Raw genomic sequence first — 15,428 nt, 5'->3', positions numbered from 1 at the left:
ACTATCCTACACAATTCAAATGTTTTAAGGAAAAGGGAGGGGAAAAAACAGAAAGCAAGTTCTAGAGAAAGACCTTAGTTTTAAAATGCTATTTAAATGCAGAGTAATTAAACTGAATCTCTTTTAAAAAAAAAAGTTTTCACATGTAAATGATGGTTCCCACTTCCAATAGTGACATCAGGAAACTATTCTTCTATTCTGTGATGCAGTCAATGTCTGTAGCCGTCTTCTCCCAAGACTTAGAGCCTAAAATACACTCTTGATTACCACACACTGGCTTGGTACTCAGAGAATAGCCAAGTTAGTGAATTTGATTTGGTAATTAATGTGGGTTCTACTAAGCTTCGAAAACTGTTTTTGTGCAACTAAAAAGATGAAACTGATTTTTCTTACATAGTCATAAGCCGATTCTCAAAGCACCTATGACACATTACCAAGTTCTAGAAACATACTTTGCAACCTAGCTGAAATAAACAGTGCTCCAAAGAGAACTGCTTTGAAAGTCAACTCTCAGTTGGATGTTAATTAACGTACAACACACTCATTTTAAAAAGTTCCACAGCTTAGTATTTGTAGCTCACATAATCTACCATTTCAGTGGTTATCAAAACCTCTCTCAGAGAGGGTGTAGACAAAGCTATAAAAGAAATCTGTTTTGCTACTTTTCCTATACGTAAGGAAAATGCTCATTACATAAAATGGAATCTAGTAATTACATATGCAAAATATAAATATCCATATTTCTATCTTCTGGGAAGGGACTGTAGTGCTTCATCCATCCTGATGATCCAGGTAGTAACTCAGTCAGAAATAGACATTAAAAATATACTCTGCTACCCATTTACAATTTACAATGACTAAGAGTTAAAAAGCGGCAACAACCTAAATCTTTCATTTCAAGGTACACAGAGCTCCAAAGCCACCCACCAACACACACATGTGCACTGTCTGGGGCAGTCTAAAGGGCACGGCTTTTGTGGGAATTGGAAGAACCAAGTCAGAGTGTGAATGAGGCCAGCAGCGCCACCTACTGCTAAGGACAGACATTCCGGTCAGTGTCTCTTCACCACTGCTCTGACAACTAAATCATTCCTAAAACTTCTTTCATCATATCCCCATTTAACCAAAGCACTGTGCATAACAATATAATGGTAATTTACTACATTCAAATTGTATGGGATGAGCTTATGAAAGAATGAGAAAAAATAACTTGCACTTTTATAACTGTATAAAAAATGGGGTAGCCAGGTGTGGTGGTGGTACATACCTTTAATCCAAGCATGTAGGGTGCAGAGGCAAGGGATCTCTGAGTTTGAGACCAACCTGGTCTATATAGCCTGGTCTCCAGGCTAGCCAGGGCTACATAGAGGGACCCAGTCTCAAAAAAAAGAAAGAAAGAAAGGAAAGATAATTATTTATTTATAAATTAACAGATCTAAAAAGAATCTAACAGACATTTATAAGCAAGCTCTCCTGAAAAATAAACTTTCCTCCTTATTTTATAAAAGGGCATTTTACTTTCAGAGCAAGTTTTTATTCAACTGACTTTCTCTTTTGTTCTAGTGTTTCTTTACTTATAGCCATCTACCACCATGTACACATGCCAGGCCTTTCCCCAGAAGAACTTCTACTCTTTCTACACACACACACAAACACACACACACTCTCTCTCCTCATTTCCCCAGAAGAACTTCTACTCTTTCTACACACACACACACACACACACACTCTCCTCATTTCCCCAAATTGAGGGACTACTTGGAACCGTGGCACCTGAGATTCTGGCACAGTGAAAGTAACTCCTACCTAGGGTAGTGGGAAGCTAAGTCCTACTACCAACCACTAGTTTCTAGGAATAGTTTGCCATCTTACAGTGTACTGTATGTAAGGCTTAAAGGACCAGAAACAACCTCTCACTCTTCTCTCTCACTATGGAAGCCCCTAGTTACTAGGGTGATATGAAGTCAAATACACTATGGAAGACTTTCAGTGAGTAATTATGTGCTTCATTTCCTGTACAGAGAGGACTCAAACATCAGAATTCTAAAGCAACTCATAATGCTTGATATTACCTATTTAGATACTTAAAAAAAAATATATTAAGGAAATCAGTTAGCTGTCAGTTCATAAATAAGCACTACTAATAAATGCCCAGTATTATCTACCTTTTCCAAGCTCTTTTGTTCCTTTTATTATTGGTACTTGGTGAGCAATGGCCATCACAGAAATGAAATGGAGAAAAAGGCAGTTCCTAGTGATCATAATTGCAAGGGCATTCAATTCTATCATCATTCACTTGTTAATGACAAAACCAAATTTACTTCATTTTAGCCTCTTTTCCACTAAGTATATGCATACAAATTCACAGCAAACATTTCTATTTTACTAGAGGAAAGGTATGTGTCTCTAACTACACACACATACATACACACAGAGACAGAGAGAGAATGAGAATTGAAGGAAACAATTTATCCAAACTAACAAAATTAAAACTCAGAGTCTGAAAAGCGTATTTCTCAAGAACAAAACTGATGGGGGAAACCTCAATATTAATTCTAAAAACCAAATTCCCGATCTTGTAAATGATGATGACAATTCAACAGAATGTCATGTCAACTGAAATTTAAAAGTTATTAACTACCGAGCTAGTATTTTTATTACTTGATTTCACAGTGGAAAAATAAGTCAGGATGCTTCAAACTGCACCAATAATCAAGGTAGTGTATCATTTAAAATGACAGGCAAATATCAGCTCCATTCACTGAATGGAAATGCTAAAAAGTGATTAATTTCCCCCCAAATAGTCATTAAATTCCATGTTGAATGTCTGTACCTAAAACTAAGTATTTATTTTTAACTTCTCATGGAAGCTGACTTCTAAAAGGAAGTCTTCAAGACTGTTTATAAGTAATAAACACCATTCTATTCCAGGGTTTTAAAATGGGACTTTCTAGAATCTGACTCCCCATACTTAATCCTTTCTCTTTTGATTTCCCAAAGAAACTAATGCCTGCCAATAACCATTCTCATTTTTCCTTCCTCTTTGATGTACAAGGGGATTCTGCACTTATGGCTCATTTGGCAACTGCTAGGAAACCTCACAGTTCAGCATCCTTTCTCAAGATGGCAATTCCATAAATAACCTGAAGTTTTACACTTACAGTGCACTTAACATGTAGAAAGAAGCTGAAATGCAATAGCTATTACATTTCAACATCCTCAAATTTCAATATCACAGATATTGAGATGGAAAAAGACCTGCTTGTAGAACTTTAAACATCTGTTGAACAGAATATATTAGTCAATATCAAAAATAATTAAGAATTTTGTTGTTTCACATTTATGTTCTACATGCACACCTTTACAAATTATGTCAAAAATAATTAAGAAATAATTGTTGTTGTCTTACATATGTTCTACATGCACACCTTTACAAATTATGTTTTTTCAATGTAGTAAAAGCGGGACATCATCAACTTGAGTAAACTATGGCTTTTATAACAGATTACTTTACAACATGCACAAGTAAGTGCCCTAGATAGAAATTCTAATATTGTTTCAAGCTCTGCTCAGTCCTATATCTGTGCTTTGCACTTCAGAAGTGAGCCTATCAAGGCACTTAAAAACACATAAGTCTGTTTTAGGGACTTCAAAGTGGGCCACAATTTACACAACACAGAATCCAACCCATCGGCATTTCAATCAGTTAGTATTTGTGTCCAGAGTACAATATCATAAAAAGTCCTCAAGTAACCAAAACCAGGTTAATAAAAATAAAATATAAAAAAAAAAAAAAATACTGTACACCACTAAGATAAAATTTACCCCTTTCAAGCGTAGAGAATGGTTCTTGGCTTCCTCTAGCAACAAAATATAATTTTATATATTCAGAAGAGAAAAGGGAACCCAAGCAAGCCCCCAAACCTAAAACACAAACAATCCAGATAAAAACAAAATATAACAAAGCCCAAATAAACCCCTCATAGCTCCACTGGAGGAAGAATTAACGGCTTGCATCCTTTTATCTGTCCTTTGAGGTGAGTTTTTCAATCAGTTCTTGGAGTGGTGCAAGTTCTCTTCTGTCAATAAGGTTGAACTCCTACAAAGAGCAAAACATTATTTGCATCTAATTCCAAAGCAGATTACTATGGATACAAGCTTCTAAAGTAAAAGTAAACTTCATTTTTAAAACTGTTTACTACCTTAAAGAAGTCACTTGACCTCCTCCTTGATGCTGTTTTTAACATCTGTAATATTAAAAAACAAATCCCCCCTAACTCATGAAATTATTGTGGAGACTAAATATGGTAACTGCTTTTAACTACTTCATGTAATTCCTGGAACACACTACCAATCAGTAAGTGGGAGCTGTTGCTTCCAAACGAAAACAGTACACTGGGTGGCACTGCAATATGTCAATCAAATAAGGATCTGATATCACTGCAAAGGAAAAGCTTTTACCATGGAAAAATTAAGAAGTTGGGATACTGTGCCAATAATCATGGTACTGTATCTTTTTTTTAATGATTGATTCATTTATTATATTTACAGTGTTCTGCCTGAACACCAGAAAAGGGCACCAGACCTCATTATAGCTGGTTGTGAGACACCATGTGGTTGCTGGGAATTGAACTCAGAATGTCTGGAAGAGCAGCCAGTGCTCTTAACCTCTGAGCCATCTCTCCAGCCCGGTACTATATCTTTTAAAATGACTTTTTAAATGATTTCTGCTGAACTATGATTTTAAAAGTGAATAAATAAAGGTGACATATACTTCCAGTCTTCTGTAAGATGGACTATTCTCAACTCTCAATTTCATTTATTCATTAGCATCCATCTTATTTATGGCCAGCACTACAATCAGTACTTTAGAGAAGCATTACTATTACATTATTAGCCTTACTATTACAAGCCTACCCCCTCAGATCTGTGGAGAACATGTGAGAATACATACATGGGAATACATACCATGTGACTAAATTTTTGTTTTGACATTAAAGAAACATTGTTAAATAAAGCATGTCCAATCTTTGACCAGAACAGCAGACTCAAATTTAGAATTCTTAAAATGCCTCATAATTCTACAGTACAAAGTATGTGATCCAGCTCTGAGTACCTAATCCTCAGCTAACCTTTTGCTTTTCCAACCCTAAGCTCCACCTGTGCCCAAAGGGGCCCCAGGCAAACGAGTAAAGATTAAGTTGGCTGGCAAATATGAGTGATGTCCACATACCTCTTAATAAGCAAGTACCATCTGGGTACTCCTCATGTCTAAAGTTATACCTAGTAGAGATGTGACCTATTCTTCAAAGAATAAACATCAACAATTCATCTGACAGCATGAGGGTAGGGAATTCTGGGATCACTTATATTCTAAACACATGAGACACTATGTTGTTGGCCCTGTAGAATCTGGACTGTATGGGACCAGAGCAAGATTCTCCAAGTTCAGAGGCCCAAGCAAGTGATTTTTTCTTTTTTTTTTTTTTTTTCTTTTTTTTTTTTTGGTTTTTCGAGACAGGGTTTCTCTGTGTAGCTTTGCGCCTTTCCTGGGACTCACTTGGTAGTCCAGGTTGGCCTCGAACTCACAGAGATCCGCCTGGCTCTGCCTCCCGAGTGCTGGGACTAAAGGCGTGCGCCACCACCGCCCGGCGCAAGTGATATTTTTAATCAAAAGGTGTTGCTAGGAGAGTAAGATGTGCAAAATGCTCTAAATTGATTCCCCACTATTTGCTAGCACATAGCAAACAGTATACTTTATGGCTATAAAGTAAAGTAAAACTAACACTTGTAAACGAAGAATATTTTCACCTGAACCAATAAAACCTAAACTTTGGTCATCATTTTCTGATAACTAAAATATTAATGCAAATCTTAAGTAGTTTCTGTTGTTAGGGGTCTGCAGATGAGACTGTCAAATAACTCAAGAAAGTTACAACCTCTTAAAATGTATTTTTACAGATGAAAGAAGTGTGCCTTTAGTGTAAGGAGTATGCATAATGAAAATGGACACGTTTCTTTAGTAGAGAGGAAAGTAAAAATAATATTTATAGACATGCGCTAACATACAAAACCAACACAAAATAAAACTAGCTTTCTCCCACCAACATCTCCTTTTTCTAATCTCTACAAAAACAGGAAACAAATTAACTAGTTGGCTCATCTATTTCCAACTCTTTCACTTTTCCCCATTATCTCTCTAATCAGAGAATTAAATAAAACTATATTCATGTATAGTTTTTTCTTGCCTAATTTGTTTGAGACAAGGTACTGATAGGTAGCCCAGGCTGGCCTTCAACTCCTGATTCTCATGCCTCAGTCTCCAGCTGGGCTTGTGTGTAGAAGCCACCATGCCTGGTTTCTTAGTCTACATTTCAAAGCCCAGCTCTCTTAGGATTAAACAAAAGGGAAACAAACTAGCAAGTCAGTTCAAACTATAAGGGACCTCTAAAACACACTCTGACCCTTTCTTTTCTCACACATGACAGACAGTCATTAGCTTCAAAATTACTTAGAATATGGTTTTAAAAAGAAGTAGGGGAGCTGGGGGCTTTGAAATATGCCTTCTTTAATCCTAGCACTCAGGAGGCAGAGGCAGGAGGATCTCTGTGAATTCTAGGCTAGCCTGGTCTACAGAGTGAGTTCCAGGACAACCAGGGCTACACAGACAAATGCTGTCTCAAAAAACCACAAAAGAAGTGAGGGGGAAATGATGTGATATTCAAAGTATACATCCATGAAAGAGTCCACTGACAGAGATCTGAAATTTTCCCTTTAAAGTAGAGGTTTAAGAGAAGGCGTGCTTAGCCGGGCGGTGGTGGCGCACGCCTTTAATCCCAGCACTCAGGAGGCAGAGGCAGGTGGATCTTTGTGAGTTCGAGGCCAGCTTGGGCTACCAAGTGAATTCTAGGAAAAGCTACACAGAGAAACCCTGTCTCGAAAAAGCAAAAAAAAAAAAAAAAGAGAAGGCGTGCTAGAACACTTGAGACCAAGTTCACTGTAGGTGTGCCCAACAGGTGGAGCTCACGTTCTGATTCCGTTTTTTCCTACTTGGTTGGCTTTGTTGTCTAACCATCTGTTTGTTGAGACAGGATCTTATGGCCTAGGATAGCCTGAAACTTGCTAAATAGCTGGCTGGCCTTAAACTCAATCCTTATGCATCAGCCTCTCGAGTGCCAAGATTATAGGCGAGTACCATCATATCTGACTCACTATTCAGAGTTCTTATTTAGCCTCTTCATATGGCCTGGAAATTGACGCAGTCCAAGCAAGGCAAGGCATCTTGGAACCGTTTTTAAGAGTTGCCTACCATAAACTGGTAGACTAAAGAAATGAAGAAACAAAAGGCCCATCATTATCATCTTGGAAAGTATAAAACAGGATGTAGATTAGATAGAGATAACAAGTTCTGTTCTGACAGTGTATATGCACCATGTATTCATCACAGAATTCTAAAACTAAGCAACAAAAGCTTATAAGTCAACCTACCTGAACAAAAAAAATAAAGTGCTTGAAAGATGTATTGAGATGTGCTTCCTCCTGAAGCTGGATCACAGGGTCAAAATGTTGGTGATAAATGTGAGCATAAACTCTAAAGAGTCGTTTGAGAATTGTTTTTGCCACGGACATGAAATTCTTCGGGAATGGAACACCTAGTAAAAAGATAAGCCCCTCTGTTAGTAAGAAAAGAGCACAAAGCAGCATGATTTGCCATCAAGTAGCAACAGGGCTGAAAGATGTAGTGTCTATGAATCCCTATTTTCATGCCTGTAAAATCTTTGAGCAGTTCTTAGCACATCATGAATGAAAGTAAACTGCAGAGCTTTTGGTTGTGAGCCTAGCCTTTAACGGCTGAGCCATCTCTCCAGCCCAACTGCAGAGCTTTTTAAACATAAGAATGAGTCTTCTTTATGGCACATTGTATGTCTAACACACTACCACTTTACAAACAAACACCTAAGAGGCAGCACAACTAGAACTCACACCCAAACTATTAGATTTGTTAGCATAAGCTCCACACAAATATGTGCTAACATAAATAATGTATTAACCACTTCAGTTAATGATCTTACTATATCAGGTGCACACACACACAACTTAGCCTTAGGGAGATCCTGATCCAGGCATAATGACACATGTCTGTAATCTCAGCACCTGGGAGGCTGAGGCAGGATGATAGTGAGTTCAAGACCAACATGGGATACATAACAAGATCCTGTCTCAAAAAAATTAAAAGTAAAAATAAAATAAGGAGATTTGAATTTGGGAGGATATTATCCAAACAGCAAATCAGAGCCAAAAAGACTATTTCTTAATCTTATTTATATTTTGAGTAGAAGAGTATCTGGAGAGTGAAACCATGGTTACCATGTTAAAGGGATAGGATATGAGAGAATGCAGGTCAGAGATATATACACATAGTATCTGTAGCAAACACACAGGATAATCAAGTCTAAAGATCTAATATAAAATATAAGAATAAAACTAATAGCCAGGCGGTGGTGGCGCACGCCTTTAGTCCCAGCACTCGGGAGGCAGAGCCAGGCGAATCTCTGTGAGTTCGAGGCCAGCCTGGGCTACCAAGTGAGTCCCAGGAAAGGCGCAAAGCTACACAGAGAAACCCTGTCTCGAAAAACCAAAAAAAAAAAAAAAAAGAATAAAACTAATAATATACCATATTGAGGTTTTATCAGTTGGGTAATTATAGCTGCTTTCATAACAGAATAAAATGGATTAACTGTAACACTATTTTACTATAAATCTATATTAGCATCACGCTATATAACAAATATATAAAATATTTCAATTTTAATAAAAATCTGGGCCAGTGAGATGGTTTAGCAGGTAAAAGTCCTTGTTGGGCCAGACCGATAATCTGATTCAATCCCCAGAATGTACATAAAGGTGAAAGAGAGAACTGACTCTACAAGGTTGACCTCTGACCCCCACATGCATACACATAATAGTAATAAGCAGATTTTTAAAAAGAAGGAAAAGAACACAAAATCCTAAATTCTAAACGTTGAATTTGGCAATCCAAGCACACACTGGTATTCCCGGCTCAGCGTCATTTTCACACCACTATAAATCACAAGGAAACAAGCACACCACAGTCAAAGGACACTGTAAAATAGCAAAAAAAAAAAACCAAAACCCTGAAAGCCCACAGTTCTAGACACAGCACTGCATAAAAGCATTAGCAATGATCTTCTTTAGCTATAGAGGGGGGACATTACTAGGAAAACTTGAAACACACAAACAGGACCTAAGATCAGAGAACAGTGCTCTAATGAAAGCATACAATGTTAGCCAAAAGTTGTTTGACAACACTCTAAGGGTTCATTGAAAACATAGTTGTAATAGCTTGAAAAGGTACAAACCCACATTAACTGTCTAACAGCAACAATTTAGACTTGATAGGTCTACCTTTAAGCAAATACACCAAACAAGTAACTCAATCTATGTCAAGCCAAATCCTCAAATCTGTTTTTTTCTTCTCACATACCTTGATTTAAAAATCTATGTGATTTGTGATGGCTCATGCCTGTAACCACACTCAGGAGGCTCAGACAGAATGGCCACCGGCTTGATGCCAGCCTGAACTACAAAGAGAGATCCTAATCTCAAAACAAAAGAATGAAATAAAATCTTTAAGATTAATTTTATGAGTTGTAAAAACCACATTCTTCTCTATTATAAGTATAAAATTAGATATAAGCCATGTAAACTTTGGAGAAAAGAAAATAAACATGAGTGTGATGGGTATTATTAGCTGTCTTATTATCCATTATCTTTTTTCTATGATAGGACAGATTTTATTACCTCCCTATATCATAAATTCACCTGTCCACCACTTAAAACTGTAAGTGTATATCCTTAATAAATTTAGTATGAAAAGGAATAAAAGAACACTCTTGAAATGTATAAAATTAGAAATATTTTGATTGATGTGGTAACTCGCTATCAGTAATAAGCTTCCGTCTGAAACTTGCTACTGAAAAGAAAACCTACTAGATATTTATAATTCTTTTAAAAAAAAAAAGAAAGAAAGAAAGAAAGAAAGAAAGAAAAGAAAAAAAAGGAGCCTTGCATGTTGGGCCCACTCTTTAATCCCAGCACTCGGGAGGCAGAGGCAGGTGGCTCTCTGTGAGTTCAAGGCCAGCCTTGAACTTGGTCTACAGAGTAAGTTCTAGGCCAGTCAGAGCTACACAGAGAAACCCTGTCTTGGAAGCAAAAAAGAACTTAAAACACACTCAAAAGTAACTTCATTAGAAATGTCAGTAATATTTTAATCTGAGACATCACAAAAATTTTAGCAAATAAAAATCAAGTCAAGAAGTAGATCACTTATTTCTATTAAGTCTAGCCTTTCAACTAACTAGTATTTAAAACACTAGGTGTAAAGGTGGAAAAAAATCCATTTATATGCGACAGCTTGCTTATGTCATGACTGGGTTAGCAAGCTCTGGTGCCTCTTCTTGAAAACTGCATAATAAACACGCTCATCAACACAGCCCCAAGGAACTGCTCAAATGGGTAGGACAGGAAGAGAGAGAGAGAGCAATTATAGAAACATAAAATTAAATACAGCATGATTTATCCTAATTATATAAAATAATTTACCAATTTTTGATGGGAATAACGTTTCATCATCTAGCTGGTCCTGAACCCAGGTCATCAGGTAATCAATATACTTTGGTGCAGAGCACTTGATAGGCTTTTTTATGTTTGTTCCATCTGCCCAATGATATTCATATCTGCAATGGAAAGACAGAAAGTGCACAGGACATCAGAAGAGAGGTATAGATGTGCATGTCCAAGTATATGTATGATGAATGTATACAAAAACATGTTTTAAACAATCTGTTCTTCCAAGTAAGTACACATTTTTAACCAACAGTAGCCTGTTTTGCTTTTATCACAATCCAACCTAAGGAGATCAGATCAAACTCATCTTCTATTTAGATGTTTGCCTCACCTGTCTGATTTTCTATCTTTTCCTTTCTTTCTTTCTTTCTTTCTTTCTTTCTTTCTTTCTTTCCTTTCTTTCTTTCTTTCTTTCTTTCAAAAAAAGTCTCTCATTATGTAGAACAGGCTGGCTTGTGCTGTGGAATAAACCTCTTTTTTTTTTTTTTTTAAGATTTATTTATTTATTATGTATACAGCATGTATGACTGCAGGCCAGAAGAGGGCACCAGATCTCATTAAAGGTGGTTGTGAGCCACCATGTGGTTGCTGGGAATTGAACTCAGGACCTCTGGAAGAACAGTCACTGCTCTTAACCTCTGAGCCATCTCTCCAGCCCCCGGAATAAACCTCTTGTACACCGTAAAGATTTGTCACTTAAGTTGGTTTAATAAAACACTGATTGAACAGTAGCTGGGCATGAAGTTAGGCTGGAAAGCCAACTGAGAATGATGGGAAGGAGGGTGGAGTCAAGGAGTCACCAGCCAGACGTAGAGGGAGCAAGATGAGAATGTCATATTGAGAAAAGGTACCAAGCCATGTGGCTAAACATAGGTAAGAATTATAGGTTAATTTAGGTGTAAGAACTAGTTAGTAATAAGCCTGAGCTACCGGCTGAGCATTTATAATTAATTTAAACCTCTGAGTGATTATCTGGATGTGGCTGCAGAACAGGGTGGGACAGAGAAAAGCCTCAGTTTACAGGCTTGGAACTCAGAGATCCACCTGACTCTGCCTCTCAAGTGCTAGGGTTTAATCACAGGCTGCCATGAACAGCTCCTGAATTAAAGAGCTCTCTCTAATACAGAGTAGAACAATTTGCTGAAGTAGAAGTTGTTACTTCTCTGTTGTACCTCTAAACTTTATAGTTGTTTTTCTTCCTTACATAAAATGCAGTGTAATTATTTTTAGTTGGGGGCTTTAATTTTGGGGTTAAGTATAAAGAATGACAGAAAATTCAAAGTAAAACTAATACAAGTAAGAATGGTTCAGTAGTTTTATACATTAGGACGAGGAACTAATATACCCTTAAAGGAAATTGGCAACTCAAAAATGTTCACATTTGGGTATTAACATTACCCTTTGATTTAACTTGCAACCACCATGTGAGAAACAAAAGGTCAAGAACACTACAATGAAATGCACTTCTCCTACTCTGAAAAACAGATCAGTAGAAGAGATGCCCAAAATGTATAAATAAAAATATGTATGAACTGCCTATCTAAAATGAACAATTTACCCTTGTAAGATCTACCAATAAATGCAATTATAAAACAAGTTAGTTGTAGCACAAATCTTAATTGGTCTTAATAATAAAAACCTAGAGCCAGATATCAGGGTGAGAACTGAAAGATCAGAGAAGCAGAGCAGCCAGCCATTACCTCTATGAAATCCTCAGCCTGAAAGGGAGCTGAGCTCCTGTCTCCTCCCCGCTTATAGTCCTCTCTGCCCTGCCCTATCATTTCCTGTCTCCACCTCCCTAGTGCTGGAATTAAGGCGTGAGATCCCAAGTACTGGTATTAAAGGTGTGTGCCACCACTGCCTGGCCTCTATGGTTACCTAGTGGTTAGCTCCTCCCTCTGATCTTCAGGCAAGCTTTATTTGTTAAAGCACAAAGTATCACCAGTTACTTGATCTATATTCAGGCCAAACCCTCAAGTTATTTTCTTAAACAACTCTCTCTCTCTCTCTCTCTCTCTCTCTCACACACACACACACACACACACACACACACACCTACTTGACTTTTAAGATAATAGGAACTCTTCTTACAAACTTTACAGTGTACATGTGCATCAACATAGCCCTAAAGAACTAAGTACATAGATGAAACTCCAAAACATAAAAATGTATAAACTGAATTGGCATTTAGATTTTTTAGTTTCCAACATTTCTTCTACTGTTTCTTTTGTTTGTTTGTTTTTGTTTCTCTGTATAGCCCAGGATGTCCTGGAACTCATTCTGTACACCAGGCTAGACTTAACTCAGAGATTCACTTGCTTCTCCCGCACAAGTGCTATGATTAAAGATGAGAGCCATCACCACCTAGCACTACTTCACTTTTTTTTGTTTTGGGGTTTTTTTTGTTTGTTTTGTTTGTTTTTTTGTTTTGTTTTGTTTTACAAGACAGGGTTTCTCTGTGTAGTCCTGGCTGCCCCAGAACTCTCTGTAGACAAGTCTGGCCTTGAACTCATAGAGATCCACCTGCCTCTGCTTCCTGAATGCTGGGATTAAAGGCATGCACCACCACTGCCCAGCTAATATTTCACTTTTTAAATCAACTGTTTTCTAATCTTTTCCCCAGGGTTTGATCTGACTGAAGAATAGACTAGTGAGCCCAACAAAATAGCAATATAACAGAAAAACACTACATAGTATTTAAACTGGTAAAAATTATCTTCAATAATATGAATGAGGATCCTTTCTATTTATCAAATCTGCACCTTAATAATAATCCAAAATTGTTGTAAGCAGTGATACACCTTAATAAACATTCTTAGAATAGCCTTTATTATCATTGCTGAGCACGAAGAATGACATCAAATCCACTGTGAAGTCTCAAAAGGGAGATTCTCCCAAACACCTACTGGTACCCTGCTGTGATGGTTAATCACTCTCAGTCAGAATTTTCTCTATTATAAAATTTAAATACTCAATGCAATGTTAAGCCTGTTTCTTCTTGACTCTCTTGAGAGACAGAGACTATAAGTAGGACTTAACTATCATTACATTTCACTTAAGAAACATGAACTTAGGTGTGGTGGCCCACAGAGGGTTCCTAGTGAGACATCACTCAAGGTCAGAGGATCTGAGCTTGCTTTACCCATCAGGGCTGCATAATGGGATGATTTAGTCAGGGCATGTTTATCTGGTGTTTGGAAGGGTCTACACTTGACTGTATGGTGTGCTTTGATCTTGCAAGGGGGAGGTCTTTTGCCTCTCCCCTTGACATATCATAAAAAGCCCTTTGGAATAAAGCTCTGGGTGGCTGGGTATTGACCCAGGGCCCTCCCGAAGCTATACTGTGTCTCTGTTTTTCTTATTGTCTTTCTATCTTTCTACCTAATATTTCCTCATTCCTGTCTCCTCCAACCAAGAACCCTTCAAAAGGTTGGAGCAGGTCAGAGCTGGACTCTGGCAGACTCCCACACTTAGGACTGAAGAGATAACTGAACAGTTAAGTGTGCTTACTGCTCTTACTGAAGATCTGGGTTCAATTTCCAGCACACAAATGTACTTCACAGCTACATTGCTAATGCCAGTCTAGAGGATCTGATACCCTCTTCTAGCCCCTGCAAGCTCCTGAATGCACATGGTACACACTCATACACATAAAATAATAAACAAATAAATGAATCTTTAAAAAACAAGAAGGTAGGCTGGAGAGATGGTTCAGCAGTTAAAAGAACTGGCTGCTCTTCCAGAGGACCCGGGTTCAACTGTCAGCTCTGCATGGCAGCTCACAACTGTTTGTAACTCCAGTTCCAGGGCATCCAACACCCTCACACAGACATACATGCAGGCAAAACACCAATAAACATAAAATAAAAATAAATCTTTAAAAAATAAATGAAATATCAATAAAAATTTATATTAAATTATTAAAATATTATTTAAATTTATATTTTCTCTCTACATTAAGAAACTTGAAAGTCTTTACCCTTTCTTCACAATCACGTTTGTTAACTTGTTTGCTGTGGAATAATCTTTGTACACTGTAAATATGTATTACTCTCATTGGTTAATAAAGAGCTGACTGGCCTATAGCTGGTCAGCAGAGATTGGGCGGGAGAGACTAGGAGGACTCTGGGAAGAAGGGAGGATCTCAAGAGTCACAATGTAGAGTAAACAGGATCAGAAGTACATACATGAGGTAAACAAGCCTCAGGGCCACACATAAATTAATAGAAATGGGCTAATTTAAGTGGTAAGAGCTAGTTAAAAACAAGTTTAAGCTATCAGGCGAGCATTTATAACTAATATTAAGTCTCTGTGTGGTTGTTTGGGAACTGGCTGGCGGGACAGAAAAGTCTGCCTACATTTGTTACTGATTTTCAGGTGTTCATTCACTTCTATATCAAAATCAAAAGCAAACATGGTAAATCAAAGATTCATATTCAATGTCCTGAAGTTTTACAAATAATCTCAACTTTCAAGATCCTAAGACTTTTTGAAAAATGAAACAATTATATGTTGCTTATACCTCTAGCACTTAAACCTATGATTTCCTATTCTTTTCTTTTGTTATGTTTATAATTAAGATTTTGTTATGGTTTGAGTTTGAAATGTGTCCCACAGGCTCGGGTGTTGGTTTACTATGGAACCTTTACAAATGATGCTGGTATACTACTGGGACAGGCCTTCAAGGTGTCAGCTGGAGCTTTCTCTCCTTTTGATCCTCAATGAAAGCTCTCACTACCCCATGCCAACCCATCAACCACGCCTTCCCCACCACAACAGAC

At 37.5% G+C, this 15,428-nt stretch overlaps 1 protein-coding gene across 1 annotated transcript in view; it reads right to left on the bottom strand.

Moving 5' to 3' along the window:
* Positions 1-2,155: 2,155 nt before the first annotated feature.
* The window catches only part of Mob1b (MOB kinase activator 1B), a 30,267-nt gene continuing 16,994 nt past the window's right edge, over positions 2,156-15,428 (bottom strand). The window contains exons 4-6 of the mRNA XM_059274643.1: positions 10,624-10,757; positions 7,489-7,652; positions 2,156-4,099 (exon numbers count right to left, since the gene is read on the bottom strand). Coding sequence (XP_059130626.1) covers positions 4,022-4,099; positions 7,489-7,652; positions 10,624-10,757 — 376 coding nt within the window. The 3' untranslated portion in view covers positions 2,156-4,021. The remainder of the gene's footprint in view (positions 4,100-7,488; positions 7,653-10,623; positions 10,758-15,428) is intronic.

The sequence above is a fragment of the Peromyscus eremicus genome, chromosome 10 (genome assembly GCF_949786415.1).
Source record: "Peromyscus eremicus chromosome 10, PerEre_H2_v1, whole genome shotgun sequence".
Taxonomy (NCBI): domain Eukaryota; kingdom Metazoa; phylum Chordata; class Mammalia; order Rodentia; family Cricetidae; genus Peromyscus; species Peromyscus eremicus.
This window is presented reverse-complemented; position numbering and strand designations above follow the sequence as displayed.